At 36.8% G+C, this 21,519-nt stretch overlaps 1 protein-coding gene and 1 non-coding gene across 2 annotated transcripts; both read left to right on the top strand.

Moving 5' to 3' along the window:
• The first annotated feature begins 7,905 nt into the window (after positions 1-7,905).
• TRNAP-UGG lies at positions 7,906-7,977 on the top strand. Its single transcript has one exon. It is a non-coding gene; the product is annotated as a tRNA-Pro (tRNA).
• On the top strand, positions 7,933-20,637 carry LOC110695500 (GPN-loop GTPase 2-like). The gene is made up of 10 exons (XM_021872728.1): positions 7,933-8,282; positions 9,353-9,397; positions 9,507-9,586; positions 12,608-12,682; positions 12,792-12,895; positions 12,989-13,145; positions 13,232-13,319; positions 18,802-18,874; positions 18,964-19,094; positions 20,242-20,637. Exons 1-10 carry the CDS (start codon positions 8,191-8,193, stop codon positions 20,306-20,308), a joined length of 912 nt encoding a protein of 303 aa, XP_021728420.1. The 5' UTR covers positions 7,933-8,190; the 3' UTR covers positions 20,309-20,637.
• Positions 20,638-21,519: the final 882 nt, after the last annotated feature.

The raw sequence follows: 21,519 nt of genomic DNA, 5'->3' as shown, positions 1-21,519 counted from the left end.
ACCTTCTTTACCACAGCTTGTAAAGTACACCCTTCTCAATTCTCATTTCCTCTACATAAACCCATCTACCACTCCAACTCTTTTCATCTAGCACGCACCAGCCAGCCAAGGCTCAGCTTGGTGCGCATGCTAGCCACCATGCTATATCAAATGCCCCTAGCACTCGGTTTGCTTGGGGCATTCCGATGCTAGGGGTATTTTGGTCTTGTTGATTTATTAAATTTTCATGTCTCGTCTTTTACTATTTTTTCGACTCGACTTCTGACGTTCGATTTCGACGCTCTAAGCTCGAATTTCCGAAGTCTAAGTATTTATCACTCGGGCGACGAATTAATTTCTTCCGAATTAATTCGTCGAGTCGGTTCATATATTTGCTAGGGTGTGACCCAAATGGTTCAGTCAAGATTAAGCTGTAATATTAATTATACATTAATATTACTGATCGGAAGCGGCCTCCACACAGGCATTCCGATCACTTGACCTTACTGAATATATTAGCTTTCTAATAATTCTGAACCTGCTATCAAAATAATACACTTGTTCGAAGGACACCATTCCTTTCAGGTAAAATACGCAAATAATTGGCACGCAGGTCGGAAAAGCAAATATTCGGCCATTCGGCCGCATAAAAAGATAACTAAAAGCTTATAGATCAGGGGAGTTTCTCAGCATTGACATTCGCCTTGTCCTCCGACGCCTGCTTCTTTGTCTCTTCATCCTCCCCCTGATCATCCTCCTCGTCCTCAGAAGACGAGTCATCTAAAGAGTCGGACCACTTCTTGGCTTCTTTGGCAACTGCCTCCTTTGCAGCCACCTCCTTAGCTTCCCTCAGGAGTCGGGCATTGAACTCGTCATTTGCCTTATCAAACTGAACCTTCCAAGTTTGGTAATCGGCTGATGGCTGCATAGTTGCCCAGGCCATACGCATGATGGCTTCGTTATCATCCATCATTTGTTTGACCAGGGCCTATTTTTCCTCCTCCATCAAAGACCTATACTAGGTCCTCAGTTGGATTTCTTGGTTCTGCAGCTGCCCTTTGAGTCTCTTGACCATCTCTCTAAGGTTATCTCCCTTCGTTTGCGCCTCCTAGAGGGGCTCCAGCTTCTCCTTGAGGTCCTTGACCTCATCTTGGAGTTCCTTGTAGAGAAGCGCCGATATGGCATCAAGGGTGTCGACTCCTTTGACAGCCGCCTTGTCCTCTATTGGAAAAATTCCGATCGTTTGAGGTTTGAACGGTAGAAGGCAGCAGAGACAACCGGCCTCTTGTGACCAGGAAGCTTCGACATTGCTATGTCTGCATAAAACAGCAATAAGAGTTAGAAACTTAGACAAATAAAAATCAATATTGGTAGCGAAGAAAATAAATTCAAGTGGCCAGCTACCTCTCGGCTTCTCTTACTAAGGCCACAGGGGGAATGTAACTTTGGGGGGTAACCTCCTTGACCCTTGTTTGTTTGTTTATTCTGACAGCCATAGTAAACAGGCCTCGATCTTGTGCCCGCCTAGGAACAGGCGGCAGGGCTTTCTTCCCTGCCAGGGGCAGTTCCTAGATCCAGTAGTTGTACTGCCTATTCCTTTGGAAATCCGGGGAAAAGATTATGTAAAACTTGGACCTCCAGTACTTTCATTTGTTTTCCTTTCCTAGAGTCATCATATAACACCTGTGACTGGTCAGAGTGAACCAGCTGACCCCACTTGCATTTGGAGTCCTGCTCAATTAGTGCATATGAGCAAACGCCTTGAAGCTGGGCTCCACCTTCAGCATCTCACAGGCGGTAACGTAGCCTAGTATGTTTACCCAAGGATGGGGGCTAGTTGCTAGATACCCAGTTGGTATCCGTCCAAAATCCTCTCCACAGTCGGATGGAGAGGGAAGCGCAGCCCTGCCTGGATGGACGCTTCATAGCATCCGAAGCACTAGTCACCATAGCTGGCCATCTCAGGCCAGGTGACTGTGTACTCAGCATCTGACACGAACAGCAGATAACCATGTCCCATGATATGGGTGGAAATAAACTTTCCAAAATCTCCTGTCATCTTTTCCCGCCTGCCTTCGGCGACGTGTAAGTAATAGGGCGCACGTTCATGTCGTCGCGAAGCAGACGGCTCTTCCCATCCCTCTTTCTTATTAACGGAGATTGACTCTCGGGTAGCCTTAAGATTGGATTACGCCTCCTCCGAGTCAATGGAGGCGCTGTCGGAAGATGATGACACAGAGTCATCATTAGAATTTTCCCTAGAGCTGGGGGTCTGCCGGCTGGTGCCAGCAGTGTCTACCCCCATCTCAGCATCCGGTACCAATCCACTCGGCCTAGGGGTTCTATATTCATCATTACACTCTTCTAAAAAAGAGTCGCTTGGGGTACTAATGTTGCCAAGAGGGTCTTTGCTAATCTCGGAGACAAGCGCCCTAATGGAGCCATCCGAGTATACCGTCTGCTTTCCGAATGGTACCAACAATCATTTGTCCTATATCTCCGAGTCATGCTTTGTTCTGCCCATCGTGTCTTGCAGGGGCACAGACACTATCGGATTTGGAGATGTACTCAAAGGGTAATTCTCGAACGAGCATTCGACACTCCTAGTTCTAGATTCAGCCGTCCCCGATGACCGACTGATCGCTAATCTAGGCCGTGCCGAGTGCGTTTGGGAAATCATTTTTGAAAAATAAAAATGCAAAGAAATAAGTAAAGAAAAGATCATGAAGTTACCTTAGAAGAAGGTACTAAGAGGCATTTGGTCTGGAATGTCTGTTGGAACAGGCGGACGAGCTGGCCGAGTGTCGGATGCCGAAGAATTCAAAAGTCTTCAAAAGTCACAAATTCAAATATTCTCCCAAAGATTCACGCAAGTGTGAATCCAAGGGAGGTCAACCCTTCTATTTATAGAGGGGGTAAATGATCTGAGGTAAAAACCCTAGATTCAGGTGAACTATAAAAGTAACTTTTCGGCCAATCAGAGGTCAACACTTGTCGCAGGCTGAAAGGAATGGTGTCCTTCGAACATGTGTATTATTCTGATAGTGGGTTTAGAATTATTAGAAAGTTAATATATTCAGTAAGGTCAAGTGATCAGAATGCCTAGGTGAAGGCCGCTTTCGATCAGTAATATTAATGTATAATTAATATTACAGCTTAATCTTGACTGAACCCTTCGGGTCACACCCAAGCAATTAACAAACCGACTTGACGAATTGATTCGGAAGAAATTAATGATTCGCCTGAGTATTAAATATTTAGACGTCGGAAATTCGAGCTTAGAGTGTCGAAACCGAGCGTCGAAAGTCGAGTAAAAAATAGTAAAAGACGAGACGCGCAAATAATAATAAATCGACAATATTTCCCAAAATACCCCTAGCATCAGAATGCCCCGAGCATCCGAGTGCTAAGGGAATAACGCGTGGCATGGTGGCTAGCATGCGCACCAAGCCGAGCTTAGGCTAGTTGGTGCATGCTAGCGCACCAATGCTAGCAGCCAAGGGCAGCCACGGCCGCAAGTAAGCAGCAGCCCGCACCTGATGTGCGTGGCTTGCTGGCCGCAAGCAGCAGCAGCCTGCACAAGGTGTGTGTGGCTTGCTGGCCGCAAGCAGTAGCAACCCGCATAAGCGTGCAAGGCTTGCTAGCTGCGAGCAGAAGCAGCCTGCATCACCTTGGTGCGGGTAGCTGGGCCGTGGGCTAAGGGGAAGCATGTGAAGGGAGGTTTTAAGTGTGAGGGACATGTGGCACAAGGAGAGAAAGGAGTGGGGAGAAGGTTTGGTCCCCCCCCCTTCTCCAAGTGGTCCTCACTTCCCTTTGCATGTATTAATGACATTTGTAGATTTATTATTAGTTTGCTTATTTATTTTATTTTAACTTTAAAATAAATTGTGGAATTTCATGATCCCACATTGATGGGATAGAATTCCCACTCTCACTCTTCCCTATAAATACCCACTTGGGTTTTTAGGAAGAGTGCTTGAGTAGGAGTTCAGTAGAGCATTGCATTTGCAAAAACTCTTAAACTCATATAATACTCGGGTTTTGGTCGAACCTCGCTAACCTCGAGGTAACGGACCCAAAAGTCGGTAGTTTTTCTTTCGGGTGGGTCTCCGTCGGTGGCTCTCGTGTTTTCGAGGCCAAGCTTTCAAGTAAGAGCCCAATTTATCGGGCGAAGCACGCGACAAAGGTATATTTCCTATATTTCCCTTTTGTGTTTATTTTATGCATTAGTGATATTATTTATTGCGAGCGTGATCCTTGGCTCGGGTTTTTTCCGCGGTGAGTGGGACTCACCAAACCCCAACACAGGCGCCACGTGCCATGCCACGTGACTCTTGTGAGGGCCAAATGATTTGGGGTATTTAATACCCCCAAGTGGACCAATGAGAGAGCGGCACGTGTCCCTCTAGGAGGCGTCCAAATGGACCCTCCAGATGCGTGACACGTGTCACTCATATATGCCCCCTGGAAATGGCAGCCTTCAAGGCCCAAATCCCAAGGGGCCCTTAAAAAACGGCGTGCCCTAATCCCTAGGCCATCAAACCCTAGGGAGGGCACACTTCCCAAGGTCCCTATAAATAGGGACATTCCCCCATTTGTTGGGGCACGTTCCAATCATTACTGATCTGTCACTCTCAAGAAACAGACAACACCTACGCTTGGAATCCGAGCAGATAACTTATTTTCCTCACGTTTTACTCCGAATCCGTACCAACTTAACCTTTGGAGGCGGACCACCGACCATTCGATGCTCCGTTTGTTTTGCAGGTACAAGTGTCCTTGCTGAATCCAGTCTTTGAGTTGTAACTCTCCCAAGGGAAACAAAAATCCCCGAAACACTTAGTTGCTCAAAATCATCATCATCATCCTCCTCAACACACACGTTAAAGTTGAATTTTCACAAACAAGCATCAAAGATAACAATTGGCTTTCTAGATCTCACATCTCCTTCTTTCCACCTCAAGACGTTCCTCACTCTTTTTCATCATCTTCAATTGACTTCTCATTGAATTAAGAATCGACTCCTTACTAGGCCGAACATCATTACTAAGCTCAATATGCCTAATTTAAGTTTCAAAAATAGCAATCAGAGATTCAAAAGGTGTAGAAGGTTGAGGTTCAACAAAAGAAGAAGGAGTGTAATCAAGATTGGAAGAAACAACATTAAAATCATGAGCATATTCATCACATTGGGGAGTGGGGGCACAATCAAGCACATGAGATTCGTTATTAGGGGACAAAGCACATCATAAGAAGACATGGTAAAAAATGAAGAATATTGAAACACACCGTTAGCATCAACTTGAGCATGTACCTCATCATCATGAACAATAGGGGAATTAGAGTTGAAAGCATTCGTTCTCAGTTAAATCATGGGATCATATGATAATTCATTGGAATTCATGCTAATATTAGAAGAATCAAGACATTACACATCGATATTCGAGTCATGATAACCCCTGTTATAGACATCCCAAGCAAACCAAACATAAAAATCCCAAGCATCATCGATTGATAATGCTCTAAATTCACCATTTTACATGCATTCAACTTCATCCCTAGTTTTCTCATTCAAGCCAAAACAACAAATCTCCCAAGCCTCCCAAAGATTACAACAATTATAATTAAGAAATCCCTCAAGTCTATAGTAATATTCACAAAAAGTCTCATTATCATATTGAGAAAATGAGAGACATGCCCTTTTTTAATACAAAACGAAAAAAATCAAAAAAAGAAATGCATAAAAAAAACCAAGACTCAAGCAATAAAAAATACTTAAACATAGACAACGCTCCCCGACAACGACGCCATTTTGATAGGGGGGAAAACTAGGTCGTAGACTAATCCTCCCTAAGCCAAACAAAATTTATAATCACTTAACAAATCTAAATACAAGTATAGAGGTAAGTTAACGGTCGAACCACTAGAATTAGTTATGTTCAAGCGTTTCCAATTATCGCCTAAGCTAAGTCGAAGTCAAAGGTAAAGAAGGTAACACTAATCAACTACCAAAACAAAGAATCAAACATATAAAACACTAGGAATGGGGATCAACAAGTAATCATAAAAATTGCAACAACTTGGGAAGAACATGCAAATCAAAGGTTGTGAATACTAATGATAAGAGCTATCAATTGGAATCGAAGAACTATCTCCTAACCATTATAGTGGTTTCTACAAAAACAAACTAATAGAATTACAAGCAAAACCAATCGACAATTGCAATTCCTAAATCAATGAGTCGTGTCATTAGAAATTACAATGCAATTTAGCAAAATTCTCAAGACCTAATCAAACTACACACATGTAAACTTACATTAATCACTTTAATCTTAACAGTCAATCAACATAATTTCCAAATTAATCACAGTCAATCAATCATATAAGTTTCCCCTAATCCCTAGCAAAACAACTACTCAAGAATCATAATCTGATCAACAAGAAACTAAGGAAATTAAGAATCAACAAAATATGAAGAACAATTCCACTAATCAAGAATCAAACATCAAAATCAAAACAAACATGAAATTAAACAAAGAAATAAAATGAGATAGAGTTGGAAATCCTCATTGATTGATTATGCAGATCTTGAATACAATTTTTACCTTAAATCTTTAATATCTCAAATCACTAGTGAAATCCTTCACTTTCTCTCTCTAAATCTACTCCTAAACTAACCCTAAAGCTAGTTAGAGAAACTCTCAGCTAAGTTAAAATTATGATGAAATTAATTTCTATAAACTTCATACCAAAATTGGTTACAAAAAGGGTATATATAGGAGGCGGGAAATCGAAGCCAAGAAAATTCAAAATCCAGGGAGACGCAGCCGCGCACGGGCTGCGCACCCGCGTAAGTCTGGTTTCCTCGAGTCCAAGTAGCTTCGTGCGTTGCTAATTAATGAGTCTTCGTGTGCGCTCGCAAGGTCTTCATGATAGTCAATAAGCATAGTAGATTCAAATGGACTTGACGATGAGTTCAACATCATGATCTCATGAGAGCGAGGCTTGAGAGCGCAAGAGCTAAAATTTGGAGCATACCACTTTTTCACATCTTGAGCTTTCTCAATGCTATAAGCTTGCTCCAAAGGTATCTTCCAACTTAGTAAGCCACCAATATCAAGACCTGAAACTCGTACAATACCTACAACCACGAAAAGAAGACAATTAAAGGAGAAAACACTAGAAAACCCATAAAATAAGAGATAAAAAGGAAATTAAAGAGAAAATGCATAAAACTAAGCATTTAATAAGAAAGAAAGCTATGAAAAGAAGGAAAAAACAACCTAAAAACTCATCAAATGAGTGCCATTTATGACACTCATCAAGTAAATGGAGGGTTCAACAATGCACTGTGAATTGCTTGCTTTGCAAAGAGGATTGTATGAGCTGGGAGGAAGGTTGTCAACACACTTGGAGATTAGATCATATAGTAATTAAGTTGAGTATTTAAACTTTGCAAAACCCAACGCTAGCTTCGAAGGAAGTAAAGAGCCTAGTCTTAGAGATTGTTAACTTAGGTAATAGTTTATCTTATATTTGCTGCTACTATGTACCTAAAATTGTAGTGGATAGAGCCCATAAGTTAAAAAAATAAAAAATATACTAGCACTCCCTCCGTTTTTAAATATTTGCTCTACTTTTCTTTTCTAACCGTTATTAATTAATACTTGCTCCATTTCTTTATTTCGAAGTTTTTTTTACAATATTTAATTCATTTTCTTTCACCTGGTGGACCCAACATAAATCATATATTATTAATTTCATATTATCTTTTCTCTAGTTCTCTCAATTACTTTTACAATTTTTTATTCTTTCTTCTAACCCACTACATCCATATTTTATTACTTTATCTAATTTCTCCTAAAACTTAAAAACAGAGGGAGCACTAATTTTATATCCTAATAGTATCAATTTCTAACTGTATGAGGGCATTTGGTCTAGTGGTATGATTCTCGCTTTGGGTGCGAGAGGTCCCGAGTTCGATTCTCGGAATGCCCCAACTTTTGCCCTTTTCTACACAATTCTTCTCTGAGTCATATTTCACCTAGTGTAGGCGGGCTTCCATTGAAAGGGTTTTGTTACTGCTTTTGCTTTTCTTTTTTTCTATCATACTCTTATACTAACCACTTTCAATTCTCCTTTTTTTTTTTTTTTTTTTTTTTTTTTTTTAAGAAGAAAAAAGTAGTTGGTATAATTCAACAACCAGTAAGCATGGTATTCGGGCAAGTTGTTATCGGACCTCCAGGATCTGGAAAAACTACCTATTGCAATGGCATGTCTCAATTTCTTCCTCAAATTGGACGGTATTCCTATTTTTCTCTTCTTTTTATTTATTTTTTATTTTATTTGTTATTATGTTAATTTCATTTATTGGGTAAACATATTTTTAATCATTCAAAAATGTAATTTTTTTTTCCCGATTATCTTATGTATTTTGGATACTACGTATTATATTTTCTTTTTGCTCCTGTAACTTTGTTATGTAGCAATTTTATTTATTTATTTAAAGAATATTGATATTATATTACTGAGAACTGTTGCATGAATGATGATGCCAAGATATGTCGAAATTTGCTTAATTAAACCTTATGTTGAGGATTATTTGTTAAATCAATATTTTTAGCTAGGATTATATATGTACTTGTAATTTACTAGTTTTGTTGTCTATATTGTAATGCTATAGTATCTTGTACTTATAATACTCAATCTACTAGTCAATTAAGTTACGCTCTTGGGCCGGATGAGGATGAGGCAGGTTCAGGTTGTACTGGCATATGAATTTGAAAGGTTATGCCCGTTTATGGATACTTATTAATCTATTTGATACTTCTTTTGTGTTGGAATTGAAATCGGTGATATTGGATGGAGCTTGACATCGGCAATCATCCTTCACAATTTTATTTATGTATGACTTGTATTATTAATTTGAAGAGGTACATTACCTCATTATTTAATCAGTGATATTTGAACATTTCATCTTGGGGTTATAATGTGGACTGCAACTTCCACAAGCAATTGGTGCTTGACAGTATCTACTTTGTTGTTGGGATACATTTAGAAGCCTCATGATCAAATCTAACATTATTCCTATCTACGTAATTTAATGACAATTTTCACTCATATATTAGATCAATTTGATATTACCCAATCAAATGTTATTCCATGTCTAGTACCTAAAAACTTTTAGTATGACAATCGGGCTAGTCCTAATATTTTACCATCATTTGCATTTTTTTTCAAGTTTGCTTTCCCTTCTGTTCGTTGGAGTTATTTGCCTAATGTTTACGAGCTTTGGACAAAACTATTTCTTGGTTATTGCCATTCTGGCTCTTAGATGCCCATAAAAGTGACATTTTACTGTTTGCAAATGCAGGAAGGTTGCTATAATCAATTTGGACCCTGCAAATGATGCATTGCCGTATCCTCTTTGACACGTGACCGTTCAATATTTATATTTTTTCTGATCATGGAAGTTATCTTTGTTGTTTTCTTTTGGCTATCATTGATTTTCTTAACATGAGGTTAAGTTATGACTGTGCTGTTAATATTGAGGAATTGGTCAACCTTAGTGATGTGATGAATGAGCATTCACTAGGGCCTAATGGAGGTCAGCTTCCTTCTTATTTGATTTGTTTTTTGGCTTATTTTATGAAGTCTATGTTGAAAATTTTGTATTCAATGAGCTAGGAATGTTCTAGCTACATGGATAACATTTTTAATTTCTACTGATTAGGGTAATGATGAACATAAAGCAGGGCGATCCAATCACTGCTTTTCCTACCAGCTTGTTGATTTATTAAGTATTAGTCACCTTGCACCTTGGATTTTTTGTAATAAAGGGGCGAGGCCGTGAGGGGAGTAAGAAAAATAATCTTGAATGGAGAAGGGAGGTTCGGCTCTGTAGACATTTAACAATGCAGAGTTTAGGCAGCAGCTAAGATGGACCTTGTGGATCTGCTGGGCATTAACACTTGGAGCATACCATCATGCATATGCTTACAAGCAACATGTTTTGTAGTATGCTGGTGGAACATGTACAAGGCCATATAAGAGTGTAGTCTTTTGTGAGCTATGTGCACGGCTAGTAAATTATTCTGCAAGCAACACATTTACAACTTTCAGCAACTTTGTTGACAGTTTCCTATGTACATTGGATAACTAAATAGTAACTAACATAGATCCCTTACTTAAATGGTTTGTATTTAGGAATGAGTGTCAGACTGTTGAAGTAGCATTAGAAAATAGTGATTTTTTAATTGCAATATTCTCCTAGTCCTAGTAGAGCTAGGGATGTCCATAGAGAGCAAATGGGCCATCATTTTATGAACATCAGAAATAGAGTTTATAATCACTTCAGGAAACTGTATTTGGTCTTCAGAGGAAGCTGCTGTAATGCCAAGGGTAATAAACTTGGCAACCATATACATAACGGATATGTATTCGGCCTAAGAAGTGGGAGACCAGTCTTAAGAAAGTTGTTTCTTGTGAGAAATTAAGTATTTGGCTTAAAAACTTGGTAGTGGTCCTAAGATGTAGATGTCTTGTGAGAAAATAAGATGTATTTCAAAGAGAGAATTGTAGCTCAGAGTACTAATAATATGGTGTTGGTTCCAATACTTGGTTAGTAGAGTGGCTTTTCTGCGTGAATGATGTTGCATTTTCCGTAATTAATTATTTATCTAACGATATACTTGCTGATTTGCTCATCCTTTTCTACTACGTATTACTCCTTTCGTTGGTACAAGATTTCCCCAAACCCAAAAATCTCATTTTTAAGATCACAGAGAATATTTGTGCTTATGGTTTGGCACACATATTAATGAGGAGATGGATAGAGAGAGAGCAAGTGGAAAATTTTACCGAATTCGGTATGGGGCAATCTTTTTGGGACATCCTTTTTTAGTATGTGGGGCAATCTTGTAGGGATGAAGGGAGTAGGTTTTGCTGTAATCCCCAAAGATATGGACCCTAATTCATGAATCACATCTTGTGCTGATATGGGTGGTTCCTCATCATTTGGTTTAAGAGAAAGAGTTTCAGCAACAGGCGATTCTAGTTGTCCTTCACCTCTGGTGGCCATTGTGAGAGATCTTTTTCTTCGTCAGTCATTTTTTTTAATGTCTCCCATGGTCTCTTAACCTCTATATTTTCTGTTCAGAGGAAATATCCTCTCTGTTGTTTCCATGGGAGAATATTCGTCTGAGGAATCAAATTTTTTTTTTTTGCTGATATCCGGTTTGACTTGCTTAAGCGCTTCATCGTTCTTTCTATAGGTGGGGTCTTGGACTCTTGAGTGCAATATCTTCATTCTTTTGCATAGCTGTTATTTTCTCTCGATTCTTCATTATTATCTTTTTTACGTATTCTTTTGCATAACTTCTGTATTATCTGTATCAAATATACCTGTCTTTTATGGCTATTACTGAGAACTTGCGGCATTCAAGTTTATAGGGAGAATTATTAGTTTTAAAGTAATGCAGCTCATGTGCTTTTTGCTCACAGCTCCACATTGCGCTTTGCTTCTTTGTAATGCTGTCTCCTTATGTCTTGAGCGTTTTTAAAGTTAAGTTCCAAAGTTAAGGCCATAATTCTCAGAGGTCCTCCCATGTTTATGTTTGTGGTTGAAAATTTTCGTATAAGTATTCATAAGCCACTTTTACTTTCCAAGATCCAAGCTTTCTTAAAGAAGGAAGATCAAGGATATTTACAATTTGAGGTCTTGTGTCTAGAGCTATGAAGGTTTACAATAGGGTCTTTTCTTGTTTGGGAGAGAAGGAAAACAGTCACAAGACGTTATACGTTGAACTCAAGGACATTCCTTGTGGGTGTTCAGTATACTAATGACTACTGAGTGTATAGAAAAGCATGCCTAGGCTCAGAGGCACTAGGTCAAAGGGATGCATTACTTTTTTGAGCTAAGCAAAGTGCATTAGAAGCTGCTTTTTTGAGCTAGGCAAAGTGCATTCAAAGAGGCGCTCCCAATGCACTTGAGGCACACCTGAGATGCACTTGGGGCACACCTATGGTGCTGTTAAGGCACACAAAACTCACCTGAGGTGCACCAGAGGCACACTGCAGTGAGCCAGTGAGCCAGTGAGGAGCATACTGCTTAGGATCAGCAGGAACCCTATCGCCTTAGTGTGCCTTTGTGCATTTTTATACATTGATACTGCCATTTGACATATGCTCCCTCTGGCCCTTCCTTTATTCCTTTTTTATAACTGTCACATCATAGTGCTTGTTGGTTTGACAAATGACAACATTTTAATGTAGGATGTGGAATTTCATGAGAATTGTTAGTCTGGATAGTTTGTTGAGAAAAGCAAAAGTGGAAGAATTGGAAATTTAAGGAAAATAGATTTTCCCAAAAAACATGGTATGAACCAAACATGTTAATTTTTTCTCTAAAATTTGCACGAGAGAGATAACCTCCCATAAAATATAGGATTTTAATTCCTTTGTAAACCAAACAAAGACTTAGAAGGTAGTATGGATGCAGCTATTCATTCTAAACTTTCTGAATGTGCTTAGTCTCTAATATGTAAAGTCATTGACTTGTACAACTATTATGAAGTTCTTACATATTTTTTTAAAGTTGTCTTCATCAGCAGTTTCATTTATTTTGTAGGTCTAGTGTATTGTATGGATTACTTGGAGAAGAATGTTGATTGGCTGGAGTCCAAATTGAAGCCACTTCTTAAAGGTTGTATACTTTTTTCTATTTGCATTGTAAAGGTTTTTCTTTTTTCCATATCTATCTGTATATATTAGCATTTGCTTTAGTGCTTATAATGTTTACTGTTACCTTGCAGATCACTATCTGCTCTTTGATTTTCCTGGCCAAGTTGAGCTATTTTTCTTGCATTCAAGTGCAAAGAATTTTATAATGAAATTAGTGAAGAAATTAAATCTTAGGGTACACTTCATTAAACTAGCATACTAAATTTTCTTTCTGTTCTTTTCTTTTTGGTCATTTATAAGAAGCTTACTTTTCATAAATCTTATGCAGCTGACTGCTGTGCATTTGGTTGATGCCCATCTCTGCAGTGATGCAGGGAAGTATATCAGTGCACTACTGCTATCTTTATCAACAATGCTTCATATGGAACTTCCTCATGTAAATGTTTTCTCTAAAATTGATCTTATTGAAAGCTACGGGAAATTAGGTATTAATTGGAACAACACTCTTATAATTGGCTAACTTACTGGTAGGATTTCCCTTGTTTCTTACTTGCCTTTTGCCTTATTGCAGCTTTTAACCTGGATTTCTACACTGATGCACAAGATTTATCGTATTTGCTACATTGCCTTGATCAAGATCTGCGTGCTGCCAAATATAGGTGCACCAAAGCTATCCTTTGTGAATTATCATTGTCAAAGTGACCATGCACTTCAGAAATGAGATTGAGTTGCTTTTTGTCTTTTATTTTATACTTCCTCCGTTTCTCAATTGATTCATTTTATTCCTTTTTGGGATGTTTCAAAATAGCTGCATCCATCCTATTTTTAGTAAAATTTTATGTGCAAATTTTCTAACGTATCCTCAACTTTATGTGGGACCAAACTCTACCTTTAGTTAAGCCTTAATGGTTAGCAAATGGACAATTTGTCAATTACTCCACCCTCTATCCCGTTTATTGGTTTGTGTGCCATATGCAAAGGATGCATCAATTGAGAAACAGAGGAAGTATTATTTTTTTTGTGCTTAGAAAGTCTGTTGTTTTTTAAACCTCTTTTTTTTTTTTTTTTTAAAAAAAATTATTGTATTGAGTTTTTTCATGAATTTTATTAATGCAAGCGCATCAAATTGAGATCCATGTGTGATCTCCAAATAATTAGGGAGGTCTAGTTTTTTTTTTTTTCTTTTTTTTTTTGCTACACCTAGATTGCTAAAATGTGCTTTTCACTTTTGTATAAGAAGCTAAAAGAGGAAAGTATTAATGAAATATTTTCATTAATTACATCGATCTATACGTGATTTTGTCATACATTCCTAAACTTATACTCAAAAAAGGGAAGAAATTAAATGCTTACCCTTATTTTAATTGTTGAACAATTTCACTCCAATTTGACAAGCTTTTCTACAATTTTAAGTAACTTATGTAAATTTGTAAGAGAAGTCTCATGTTATTGCTCAATTGACCATTAAACCCATTTTATTGACCCATCTTACTCGATAATCAATGATTCTAATAATCAATGTTATTAAAACGGTTTTTTCACCAAATGCCCTTGAACTTTTCAAAAATTCACCAAACATCCTCAAGTTTTTCAAAATTCACCAAATGCCACTGACATTTGTTAATATTCACACTGTGACCTCTGGTGTTAAAGTTCCGTTAGCAATAAAATTTAATTCACCAAATGCCCTATCTTTGTTAAATAATTACACAAAATACCCTTATTTTTGGAAGTACAATGTCTAGTTTGAAATTTAAAAAAACTAACCGTTAGTTTTGATTTTCACCCTTTTTTGCATAAATACTCGATAAATAGCATCTTTCTTATTTGCTTAACCACAAATTTTTAACACCATGAGTTATCAATCTAAATAATCCTCCTCAATGTATGAGTACTTTTGTGTAAGAGTTGCAAACATTCTCTATTCATAAAAAGAAGTGTTGGAGACCTCGCAAACAGAGAAAAAGAGGGCCTAATAAAATAGAGGTGATTACTTACGGGCTTGGACGGAAAACGGATCGGGCTATAGTTCATATTTTGTCCAACGGACTTAATATAGCAAACTCAAGTCCCTTTTATGCGGCTTGACAATTAGTCTATACCCACCCTAGTAAACAATCTGGGCTTGTCCACGGACTAGCTAGCAGACTCAGAAGTTCTTACTACAAATTTTCTCTTACTACAACAAGTTTTGTTTGCAATTCTTACACAAAAATTCTCATACATTGAGGAGGGTGATTTAGATTGATTTCTCAAGGAGTTAAAAAATTGTGGTTAAGCAAATAAAAGGATGTTATGTATCGAGTATTTATGCAAATAAAGGGTGAAAATCAAAACTAACGGCTTGTTTCCTTAAATTTCAAACTAGATGTTGTACACTTGTACTTTTAAAAATAAGGGTATTTTGTGTAATTATTTAACAACGTTAGGGAATTTGGTGAATTAAATTTTATTGCTAACAGAACTTTAACGTCAGGAGTATTTTGAGGTCACAGTGTGAATATTAACAAACGTCAATGGCATTTGGTGAATTTTGAAAAACTTGAGGGTATTTGGTGAAATTTTGAAAAGTTCAAGGGCATTTGGTGAAAAAACCGTTATTAAAATCGCGATTCGGATCGTAGAATCGTACTCCACCTAAACGATGTAAATCGCGGAATCGTTATGCTGTAGAATAATCAGTTAGAATCGGTACCGATTCTGCGATTCTATACCGATTCTACCGTACTACTTCTGCAAAAAAATCTGATTTTTCGAAACCCATAACTTTTGATTTCGAAGTCGGAATTAGGCTTACAATATGTTATTGGAAAGCTCTTGAAGTCTACTTTCTAATAGAATTGGTTTCGTACCTATATCATTTATATAATTTATGTTATAGACTAAATAGTGTAAGGGTGTCATAGTTGAACCTAACTTTAGTCAATGACTTACATATTATTCAATCTAAATCATAATAAAGCTTATGAAACATCAATTTAAATAATTTTTAAGATTCTATCCAACCATTTGAATTTTTTGGGCATAAGAATGTATTCATGAGTCTCATGCACTCAACTTTGGGCATATAAAAAACACTTTTATAACATGAGTTTGTTGTAGTTGTCATTCTTTAGCTATCTCGTTAAATGAACTAACTTGACACATAGTTTTCTATCATTATTGGATTTTTTTTTTTTTTTTTTTTTTTTTTTTTTTTTTTTTTTTTTTTTTAATTATGCATGGGTCTAGGGAAAACAACTTTACGAGTCAACAATGTTATTTTTTTTTTTCATAATTTAACAACTGTTGTGTACTCTATGGTTAAGAATGTGTACCAATAATCCGACTTTATAGTTTATAGTGTATTGTTTGAGTTATGCGCGTGCGAAATTACTTGAAAAACTATTTTATGTTTGTATGTCAATATTATGGTATTAACAATATATATTATTATCATTCTCATTGATATAAAATTATGTATGTAGTCATTTGTTACATTTTGAAGCCCAATTTTACATTTTAGTAGAATCGTATGATTCTACGATTCGATTTTACCGATTCGATTCTACCCCACTCACCGATTCAAAGTAGAATCCCGATTTTGGTAATTGCTTAAATGTTTAAGATAAGCATATTGGCAATGCACCTAAAAAATGGCCTGACCCGACCTGAACCGTTTGGCACCCAAAATCTACCCGAACGAGTCATACATAAAATAATGACCCGATCTGAATTAACCCAATCCAAATGACTCAATTGCTACCTTTAGTGACCATTGCTTGTCCAATTGTCCACCCACAAACATGTGTGTTTCTTCAAATATTTTCATCACCACTCAATACCACATATGAACAAATTATGGCAAATTATGAAGAAGCACATGTTTTTGGGATGAAGTTCAATTACCATGGACATTAGCAAGAGGCTTGCCCTCAAATTACATATATATTAATTTTCATTACTGTCATTTTTTTACTATGATATTACTAACCAACAGGCCACGGTACCACCTACCAACAGTTTAATAGGCCACGATATTACCTACCAACAAGCCTCAATAGTACCTACTAACAGGCAATTTCTGTAATCCTTGTTCTTGAGTTTGAGGCATCCTTGTTCCCTTGATGTTTTTTGGTGCCCATGTTTCTTTGATTTTAATGATTTATATTACTCAAAGTTAGTTTTTCATTGATCTCTCTCACATTGTCATCGAGAGCAATGTTGAATAGTATTAGGCTCTTATGTGGTGACACTTGTGTATTGTTAGCTGCTTAAAGGTATGATACAACCCTTATCAGTAGTGAAATGCTCCATATCTCCGTCCATCTCTCTCCGTGTAATCTTTTGCATATTGCTAATGTTACTAATATAGGCAAGTATCTCCTCCTAGATTCTAAGTATTCCCTTAAAACTAATATCTCCATCCATCCTTCTCCTTGTAATCATATTTGTATGTGGACCTCTATGCAGTTATGCTTTCTTGTAGCTTGTAATAGAGAGATCCCATATGTTAAACAAGTCAAGGTCTCCATCCCCCACCCCCACCCCAAAAAAGAACAGAAATAAATTAATATTTGGGAAGTGCTTCTAAACTTTGATTCTTTGTATTTGTCACCAAAGCTCAAGTCAAAATTAAGTTGTTTATCTGAGACATAGATCAAATTCAGAATACTCCTTTTTAATGCATATATATAGCTCCTAAATTATTGAGAATAGACCCTTCTATGTATATCAGAAGTCCTTCAATGCACCATCGTATCCATGCAAGTTTTCCTGTTATTTAGCCTCTCAAGCTCTTCCTGTAGCTATATATGAGGGGTCGTAGGCCACATGACATAGTGATTATAAGTAACACTAAGCAGTCATGAAGTGGCTCATACTCCCTTTTCAAGCATTTTTTTAAGATATACCACTGTTTGATTGAACTTTTGTTTCAGGCATTTCATATGGATCCAGACTGCAATGATGTCCATTACCCAAGAGGCTGAGAAAGGCTTATAAATTTATGATGGCTCCAAAAATATCTGTGTGACTAGGCATAACAACATTTCTTATTTTCAACAATGATTCTACCTAACCCTGCATGCTAAGAAATGTTGGTATCTTTATCTTACACATTTCCATCTGCTTACTTAAGGTCATAGAATACCATATTGCTTTGTCTTTGCAACTCATCCCCGGCCAAATTCAACTATTATAAGTCTTTTCTTTTCTGGCCAATAAGTCACTAGAGCATATAGGATCTTCCTTTATGTTCAGTTTTACTTTGGGTGTAAGAGTTGGGTAGCTTTTAGTAGCATAATTCAAAGACTCGAAAGGAAACAAGATGTTAACTTAAAAACTTTACAAATCAGTGTCCCTCATTTCTTAATTTCTCAATCTGTAAGCAGGGATTCTTTGCTCAAAGAGCATTTTGCATCATTTCATACCATCTGATCCCCTTCAGAATCATTCTCCTGAAATTAGCAGTCAATAAGTTATGTAATTTGCTTTCAAACTCAAAGATCTTTGGAAGACTTTGTGCAATTTCTTGTCATTACTTTTTCTCCCCTTTAGTGAGGTACACAATAGGAAATAGATGTTTTTGAAAGGAGAACTTTTTTTGTTTGTTCAATTTCCTCAAATGTTTTATTCGTCTTCACCTTGTAATGCACCTGTGTTTGGGGTTTATGCGATAATGCCTGGGATTTACATGTTTGGGCTTTGGAATTCATTTCTAAGTTAGAGGAATTCTCATTTTATGGGGTTTGGTTAACGAAAGGAAAAGTTGATGTGGCACAATGCTTTTATGGCAATTATATGTTGTGTAATTGAAACAAATTCTCGTGTTTTAATCATGAGCTGCTGTGGGACCAAGTCACTTATCTAGTTTCGTTATGGAGGAAGGTGGCGGGAGGCATTTAAGAGTTATGTGTTAGAGGAGCATCAAAGAAATTGGGTTAATTTGTAATTTTTTTGTTTTCTGATTGGACTGTTTGTCCCGGTGCTTTGTTATCCCATTTCCAGCTGTTTTCATATTATCTCTCTTATGTAATGAAATATGTAAGATCCTTGTTTAATATTGAAGGAGCAAAGAATAGCTAGAACATTGTCCTTGTCTGGCAAAGCAGACATTTTTTCCCTTGAGTTCCTAACTACCTATACGCAAACATACTGCAGGAAGCTCACAAAGGAACTATGTGAGGTTGTTGAAGAATTTAGCCTTGTGAATTTCACAACATTGGACATCCAGGCATGCTGTCATTTCCATATGCTTCTTGGATTCATTCCTGTGTTTTGCTTCAGTATTTGATATGTTTTTCAGTGCTTCTGACTTCTTAGGACAAGGAAAGTGTTGGAAACCTTGTTAAATTGATCGACAAGACCAATGGGTACATCTTTGCTGGCATAGATGGAAGTGCAGTGGAGTTCAGCAAACTTGCAGTTCGCCAAGTTGATTGGGATTATTACAGATATCCTTTTTTAACCCTTCGTGGTGTCTTTGTTCTAAATTACTTATTATTTGTGGAATTACCGCTTGTCAAGTCTGATCGCTTGAAATTGAGCTTTTTCATTTCGTTGTTTCCCGTTTAATGTCTATATATATACACATGGAAGGGATCTGCTGAAAACAAGGTATATAGTGAAAACCGAATATAGAAGATCTACACCATCTGATCCCTCGTTATTGTTGCCCTTTAACATTTCATTTGTTCCCCTTTCATGTCAACTACTTTCTCTTTCATTGCTCCTCTGTTATTTATAACCTTTAAATTAATAACCATTCTTCAACGAATTTGCTCCCTTTAGTCTTTATCAATATTGTCAGCTGTCTGGCACTCTCACCTCTCCCCTCAATTCCTTATCTTTTCCTCCATAATCACATAGCTCTTACCCAAACTAGCTTCCCACATTCCTCAATTTATAACTCATGTCTCATTCTCTTTCCAATTCATCCTCAAATCCCCCCATCTTTAGTCACCTACACTCCTGAGTCCTGTTAATCATTGATTCAGATTTCTTTAATTAATGTCATCAAACTAGTATATTTCTAATCGCTTGAGCTCTTTTTTGACAATTCGAGCAATTCTGAGTTATATTACTCAACTGAGATTACTCAGAATCATTAAGGAAAATTGTGTTCTAATTTGAGAGGCTGATGAAACAACATACAATGTTATTAACTTAGAATTATAAACAATTCTTGCAACCCAATCTTGTAATAACATTAATAGATGTGCCGACAGTAATTACTACTTATATCCCTAGAATCATATAATATACCCGTTTAAGTATCAGCATTATCCCTTTAAGACTATCATTACTACTAGGAATTAGATATGTAGTGCTGAGAAAGTCTCTGGTGACTAACTTAGGCAGTTGTTTTTAAAGAAGGGCTCTTTTATAATTTGTCATCATCGCTGTAAATATTATTGTCTGTCTTGGTCATTGCTGTTTGCAATCTTTGCATCATTAATATATGCGTTATTATAAGTAGGGGTTATGGTTTTATCCCCTTTAGCTAGGAATCACAAATATGTGGCGGTAATGCCTCCAAGGTGTCTGCAAGTCTTCAAATACTTTTCATGCTGTTTTGTTTTACTTAACAAAGTATTCCACAGTGGCAGCAGTACAAGAGAAATACATGAAGGATGATGAACCTGATGATGACTCCAATGTGCAGTGAGCTTTGCTGTTTCAGCACATCAGCTGCTGAAATCACCGAGTGTACTTTGAGTGGCAAATTGGTTTTTAATTGCTAGAACCAGACGGTAGAGAAATATATTTTGCATGGCTATGAACACGATGTACCAATTGCATATGTTTGTGATGCATATTAAGCTTTGTGTGTTCAGAGGCTGGCATTTTGCCTTTAGTTGGCACATTTGGTTCAGCTTAGGTTCGCTAGTGTTTGATGATAATTTAAGGTAATACAGAGTACAAAATGAAATTACAAGGTGTTTTTGTTTGCGATCTCGGAAAATCAGTATTGGTATGCAGGAATTTCAACTGAAACCCAAAATTTCAGCAGCACATCAAATTTGACTGTTAATATCTATCTGAGATGCTTATGCATAGGCTGCATCAATTGCTAGAATGGTGGGCAATACAGAAATTGACTATGACATTTGACGTAAGCATGTGAAAATGACCACTTGAATGTACGAGAGTACTCCGTTTAAATTTGTTACTCTTTGTTTCATATTAGAGTGCTAATTTTCATTTTCTTATTAATACGAAGAATATACTAAAACACTCGTGTGACATATTGTTAGATTTGACTCAAGGTGTAGTTTCATAATACTAACACTAGTTTTTGGCCCGTGCAATGTACGGATTAATAAAGTAAGATTTATTAATAACTAGTTTTGTGCCCCAATCCGTGCGATGCCTGAGTTGTTTTTTAAATTTTGAAATAAATTTTTAATCTATATGTCAAATTTCAAAATATATCTTTAATGCGAAATTAGTTAGGAATTGATGTGTTTTTGTAACGATTTAAACTATGTAGTAGGCATGTAAATGACTAGTAATAATATTGGTATTTTATGAGAGTGAGGGATAGCTCAAGTGGTTAGAGCTTCCCTCCCGATTCTAGGAGGTCTTGGGATCAATTCTCACCCTTGTCCTTATGGGCTCTCTAGACACCGAAAAAAATTGGTATTTTTCTTAGAGTTATAATCTAATATTTTTTAAATAAAATTATAATTCAATTTACACATATGAAATATTTTAGAGTTATAATCTAATATTTTTTTTTGAATAAAATTATAATTCAACTTATACCTATGAAATATTGGTATTTTATCAAAAATAAAACTTTCAACTAACAATTTTATTCTAAAATTCTATCCAAATTTGATTGAAACTAATTAATTTATCTTATGAAGTCTATAA

This window comes from Chenopodium quinoa, unplaced genomic scaffold (genome assembly GCF_001683475.1).
Source record: "Chenopodium quinoa cultivar QQ74 unplaced genomic scaffold, ASM168347v1, whole genome shotgun sequence".
Taxonomy (NCBI): domain Eukaryota; kingdom Viridiplantae; phylum Streptophyta; class Magnoliopsida; order Caryophyllales; family Amaranthaceae; genus Chenopodium; species Chenopodium quinoa.
Note: the sequence above shows the minus strand (reverse complement) of the source record. Positions and strands in the feature narration are given on the sequence as shown.